We start from the raw sequence: 6,227 nt of genomic DNA, 5'->3' as shown, positions 1-6,227 counted from the left end.
ACATTTTGATACCTTACTCTATAGCTGTTACAATTTTAATTTAAATGTCACCCTTGTTCTTGTACGATAAAATTGTTGTACTCCATCTTCATTTTTTGGGCATCGTTGTCGTCTGGAAAATGACATTAAACAACTCGTCACTCAATACCTGCACTCTTCCACAATTTCAGTGGGATCTCGTCTGTCCTAATCGCTCTAGCCTGTACATTCTACAAATAACATTCTTAAACACCTTAACTTTTATATGCCTACAATATTCACAATCGCCAAGTGGAAATTTTAAATTGAATGTCTCTTTAATGATTTTGATCACGACTAAATTGAAATTTTGTACGATTCTTTGACGATTGTGAATTTCTCTTTAATGATTTTGATCACGACTAAATTGAAATTTTGTACGACTCTTTGACTTCTTCTTATTCTTATTATTATTATTATATATCTACCTCCTCCTCTTCTTCTTCTTCTTCAACATCCTCTCCTTATCCTCGTTCTTTTTACCTATTAAAAATAAGTTCCATATAAAATGTGAAGTTGTTAATTTGGATCAATTTTAAAGCAAAAATATATTGATAAATTTCTACACAACATATGTGTGGTGATCACTAGGATTTAGTCAGAAATCATAACTATCACCATAATTTACTATTAAGGCAAGTCTTTTTCAATAATATAAAATTAAAAAATCTTGACAATACGTTATAATTTTTGCTTTAAATTCAAAGGAAACAACCATTGCTGCAAATTTTTTAACGAGGTTAAAATTTAAACAACACCAAAATTCTATTTGTGCAAATTACCTAATTCTTAAATGGGAAAATTACGCGTATAAGCATATGCATATACTAGGTAATTAGTTTACATAATTATAGTTTGCCTTAATTACAATTCGCGACCTACTTTTAGCTATAATTATGTGGCTCAACTTTTTTAGTTTTGTATAATTTACACGTTTGTATAATTCGGAATTTGTATAATATAATTAGTATAACTGTTTACACTTCTGATGTTTGTAATTGTATAAATTCGTTATTTCGAGTTTATACAAAAATAACTTAATTATACAAATGTACCGCGAATTATACAAATGTGGTAGCTTAAACTGTAACTACAAGCAGTAAATATGCAAACTATAACCATGGAACATAATTAAGTTTATTATAGTGGCTATTAGCGAAAGTTTCCCTTCCTAAATAACGGTGTAAATTGGCTATGTTGCCCATTTCTCCCCATTTTAGCTCTATCGAGATTCAAGCATTGGGCCCTGTGATTTTAAACCTGCAAGCCCAAAATATCTCTTTTAGAACGCTTGACTATCAATAATATTCTGATTGATTCATTTCCTCCCCAACTTCAAATTTCGCGCGAGCTTTCCCTCTTTCCCTCTTTCCCTCCGCTCCAACTTACTCTTCTCCATTTGTCTTCGGCGGAGAACTAGCGGTGATCAATTTCTCCGGCAGAATCGAGCTGTAAGTCTCTCTCTATCTATGCCGTCATCTCGATTACCGATTTGACTTTTCCACTGGGGAACAAACTCGTTCGAATTGTTTAAGCACGAGAAGTAATTCAGTATCAGAAAATTTGAATAATAATCCACAACTACTTTGCACCGCATAAGTTCTACAATTATCGATTTGCTGATTGCATTGTAGACCGCATTTGTTTTGTCTATTGAAGAAGAAGAATAGAAATTGGTATTTCACACACATTTACAGCATAGCTACTGTATTAATGATGACGAGAAGCACGATGTATGGATTATATTATCTAGAAGCTTGATCTATATCAGTTACTCAACCAAGGAATTTACTGTTCATTTTTAAATTTGTGTGATTCTAATTTAGCTTCTCGAGTATTCTGCTATTTAGGTGGTCAATACTGCAAACTTTAACTAAAGTTTGTGATTATTTGCTCATTGTTTCCATATCACCATCATTTGTTGCTTGTTCCGACTAGTACTTTCAGCGTTGATCCATGCTTGTTCTGATTAGGAAGTGTTAGTGTTTCTATTTTAGTAAGTTTTGTTTGTTTTTGAGACATGTTTTGTATCTGACATTTGATAGGGTATTACATGTGGATTTCAGTTTCTAAGATTATGAGGAATTCTCCCTAATATGGCGTCATCTTTGCTTTCGTATTTGTTTATTGTTTTTGCAGTCTCTTACGACTGTAATGTTGTCCAGTTTTTGCTAGTACAGATCCATAATGGAACTAGCAGTTGCTGATGTCACAAATAAGCGCCTCAAACCTTCTGTATGTCCCCCATCTTCTTTTAAAGCATTTTAACTTCATATTTTTCCTGATTGAAGTTTATTGTTGTTAGGTGGAGGATAATGGAACCACACTGACAGATAGTGAAGTTGCTAAGACAGTAGAAGAAGAAACTGCAGTTGCCACATTGGCATCAGAACAGGTGGAGCTGGAGATTGCTAATATTCTTGAAAAGATCAACCGTTTCACTAACCTGGTATAATTTAGATTCTTAATTTTTTATACCTCGACAAATAACTATGATGCTGACATAAGAAAGGGAGAAGAGACAGTTGAGTCTAATCAAGTGAATGATGGACTTGATGTTTTAATACCAGTGATTGTAATTTAAGTTTCGCTCACACTCTTTAATATATGCATGTGTATTGGTTGACACAATTCTTGTTTTCATCTCTAGAAGGTCTCTGAACTGCTGGAATCAGGGAAGTCCATGCTGAAGGAATTGAGTAATGAGTTTGAAGAACGAATAATTGTGTAAGTGTGGAAGTGGAAAAATTAACTAATTAGGACAAGGTCGGCTACAAATGCTGAAGTATTTTTGTTTGCAGAATCCACAAGGAACAGATGGAAAAGTGGCAAGAAGAGATTAAGGAACTGCGCTTGCTTGATACTTCAAATGAGGAGGCTGATGGTCTCTTGTTGAATGCTAAATATCTACTTCAGAATGTCCGGGGTGAATCCTGAGCTATTTGCACCATTCTAAATCTTCTCAATTCAATAGGTAAGCTGTTCATGTTATCCTGAGTAATTGACTGTTCTGCATTTCTAGTGCTTTTGTCACCTAGCTTGGTACTTCTGTTCCCACTAAAAGAACAAGGACAAAGCCTTATATGATCCATAGCTTTTGTAGAATTGCTGCACATTTTATTTCTAGCTGGTGTAAAGCTGCTTAGTATTTCCCTTGATAGTACTAGTTTTCTGACTGATAAGTATATAATAGATATCGCAAATTTGGTTTGGTTAATTTTGGTGCACAAATCTACTGAATTTCTTAACGCTCTTCATTTTGTTATTTTGCTCTCCAATCTATTGTTCCTTTTGCTATGTATGTTGTGAGCCTGATTCATTAGTTGTTCATAGCTAGTTGGTAGTCTTCTTAATTTTCATTCCATCTATTACTTTAATCGCCTTATTTGAACTATGATCCAAGGTACCAAGCTCTCCCAGGGATATGTGAAAATCAAGCATAATTCCGTTAGAACTTTTATGGGAAAGTACATACATATAAGTTATTTTCGGTATGCTCTCAGGTAGAAAGTAGAGTGGACTTTCCAATTTAAGAGCTGCAGTATAAACTACAAAGTACCTTTTGTCTGTTTGAGATTCAAGATCCATGATGTCATCTTCTTAAAAACATGATGAAACAAATGAATTTTTCGCCATGGAGGCCTAAAATAGGTAGAAACACACTGAAAAAACCGTAAGCAGTAAATAGAAATAGAGTTTATTCTGTGCTTGCAGCGAGAATATAAAATTGTCAGCTCCATATTCATCATTAGCTTTTGATGTTCGCAAAAAGTTGTCAAACATGGATAAGATAAGACTTCTCTATTAACCATCCAGTTCAAAATTACACAAACACGAGAAGAAAAAAGACTAAACAAGGAAGCAATCTAGATAGAAGAGGAAAACTGAGATAAACTCTTCTAAAGGTTTCATAACCATTTCCTAATTTCAAAAAAAAAAAAAGGTTTCATAACCATTTAATATTCTGTACTGGAGTCATAATTACATACATAGAAACAAAACCTAAAGCCCTCTTAAATGGTAGAGAAAGAGAGATATAGAAACCTAAGTGATCTATATAGGCTTCTAATAATTCAAAACAACCAATTTTGACTCAATACTTCTAAGATTCGCCGACAGAGATAGGTTGGCCAGAGATTAATCCAAGGCGTGATCTAGAGTGTTGCCTGGTCATGATGACCTCCCTTGCTAGAACCGGCCAGTCAATTACATTTCGCTCAGACTCTTCCTCCTTAATCTTCTTCACTTGGCTATGCATAACATGCTGATGATGATTGTCACCTTCTTGATTTTGTTCAACGAATCCTTCTTCTTTCTTTGACATGTTGCTGTTCTTCTTCTCCATATGCACCAAAATAGTCAGTCTTCAGTTTTTCTCTTAACAAAATCACTGAAATGGTTACCTATTAATATAGATTTGGTGAGTTTGGCACCCTAACACAACCCCCAAGAGTTTTCTTTTCTTCTCTTATTTACCTTTTGTGGTTGGAAGTTTCGTCGTGATTCATGAATCATAAAAAGGGAGGGAAGTGAAAAAAAAAATTGGTGGAAGATTGGATAGATAGAGAGTTTTTGAGACTTGAGAACTTAGACCACTGTTTAAGACCATAAACCATATGCATCCGAATAAAAAGAAGTAATTTCAACCCTACGCGTTAGGTATGATACACGTGAAATATTAAATCATTTATATCACAAGGAAGGTATGATTAAATCTCATACAATTTCCCCTCATGAACTGCAGAGGACGACTTTTTATAATTCTTCTCCTTTCAAACAAAAGAACATTAACCTCTATCTATAAGTCAAAAGATACATTTTTTTTTTGGTGCAAATTAAAGTCAAATGATACATTTTTTGGGTGCAAATCGAAGTCAAAAGATACATGCACTAAAGTTAATTACATAGGTTTAATGTTCACGGTACATGAATAATGATGCGATAATGGATTTAATGTATATAAACTAAAAAAAGTCATAAACTGAGTTGCTAATCTTTTCCCCCATGTTATTATTTATATTAACGCACTGTTATTATTCACAATTACATGTGATTATTTTTTGTGGTAACTTGTTATTTTAAGATTTATGGTACGTCTGTGGTATAAATTAAATCTTAAATTTATGTCAAGTGTTATAGGAATAATATGAAAGTTAAAAGCTAACTTCGTAATAGGTCAATTGATTTTGTGCTTTTACAAATTTGTGTTTTAATTTTATATCATAAAAAAATATAAAAATAGCACAAGAGAGATGTGAAAAGATCGTTTTAAAAAAAATAATCAAAACAGTAAGGGGTGTTAGGTAGGATGTATTAGGAAAATAATGTATGCATTTGCAATACATGTTATTTTTAATATATTAAATCAAATTATACATACAAAATAATGTTAGCATAATTATTGTTAACATTACTAATTTCAACATTACATAATTACCCGGAGTAATTTCTCTTTTTTCTGATGAAAGGCATCCTAATCTCTTCGATTGGATGATGCTCTGATTTCTTTGCCTTTCTCATCTGTAAATTAAATGCATGTACGGTTTACTTCAGGTGTGAACGTGGAAAATAACTTTTAAAAGGTCAAATTAACAAAAAAGGTACTAATCTACTTTTTACATGATTATAGTTATGAATTATGATAAGGTATACGTGTATTTTGGTTGGTGACGTGGCTCTAGATAGATTAGAGAAGTTTATGCAGTTGGGTTTGCTGTATAGCCTGTGGGCAAGTCCTTTTCAATCTGCTTGTGGTTGGTGGATAAATAATAAATTAATAATATCGAGATAAAATGTAGAATTATTTTATGTCACATTTTGTTAGGAATGTTAACTAGTTTTGATATTATTTTACTCCACTGCGTATACTAAAATGGTGGGATTAGGTGTCCAATATGGAAGTAAAATAACTAATTTCATAAAATATTTTTATCTATCCCATCCCGCATAAGCTAAATGAAACTCAAGTTTCTAACAATAGCGTGTGAATGCAGAAAATAGTTGATTTTTTTTCTCTCATTTTTTAATTTTGTTTAATCAAACAAGTGTAACTATTCAACCTTCAGGAATACCTTCTAGGAGTAGACCAAAATAGAAGCCCAATTCTTTAAAGCATGCGCACCAAAACAGAGGCCCAAAACCCTTAGACGGCGCAGTTTTTCTAGGCTAATTCACCAAAAGACAAAAAATAGGTTGAACTACAAATTTGT

General features: G+C 32.9%; 1 protein-coding gene across 1 annotated transcript; it reads left to right on the top strand.

The window, feature by feature from the left end:
* The first annotated feature begins 1,385 nt into the window (after positions 1 to 1,385).
* Positions 1,386 to 3,526, top strand: LOC125859966 (uncharacterized). Its single transcript, XM_049539827.1, has 5 exons — positions 1,386 to 1,469; positions 2,184 to 2,253; positions 2,324 to 2,467; positions 2,672 to 2,745; positions 2,820 to 3,526. The coding sequence occupies exons 2-5, from the start codon at positions 2,206 to 2,208 to the stop codon at positions 2,953 to 2,955; spliced, it is 402 nt and encodes a 133-aa protein (XP_049395784.1). The 5' UTR covers positions 1,386 to 1,469; positions 2,184 to 2,205; the 3' UTR covers positions 2,956 to 3,526.
* Positions 3,527 to 6,227: the final 2,701 nt, after the last annotated feature.

Source organism: Solanum stenotomum, chromosome 3, assembly GCF_019186545.1.
Source record: "Solanum stenotomum isolate F172 chromosome 3, ASM1918654v1, whole genome shotgun sequence".
Taxonomy (NCBI): domain Eukaryota; kingdom Viridiplantae; phylum Streptophyta; class Magnoliopsida; order Solanales; family Solanaceae; genus Solanum; species Solanum stenotomum.
The sequence above is the reverse complement of the archived record's forward strand: the minus strand, read 5'-3'. Positions and strand labels throughout refer to the sequence as shown.

Excerpts from the sequence above, each read along its gene's own strand:
- LOC125859966 (XM_049539827.1), top strand. The coding sequence starts at position 2,206 with ATGGAACTAGCAGTTGCTGATGTCACAAATAAGCGCCTCAAACCTTCT. Across the intron at positions 2,468-2,671 it reads TCAACCGTTTCACTAACCTG|GTCTCTGAACTGCTGGAATC; the intron begins GTATAATTTAGA and ends CATCTCTAGAAG. Across the intron at positions 2,746-2,819 it reads TTTGAAGAACGAATAATTGT|AATCCACAAGGAACAGATGG; the intron begins GTAAGTGTGGAA and ends TTTTGTTTGCAG.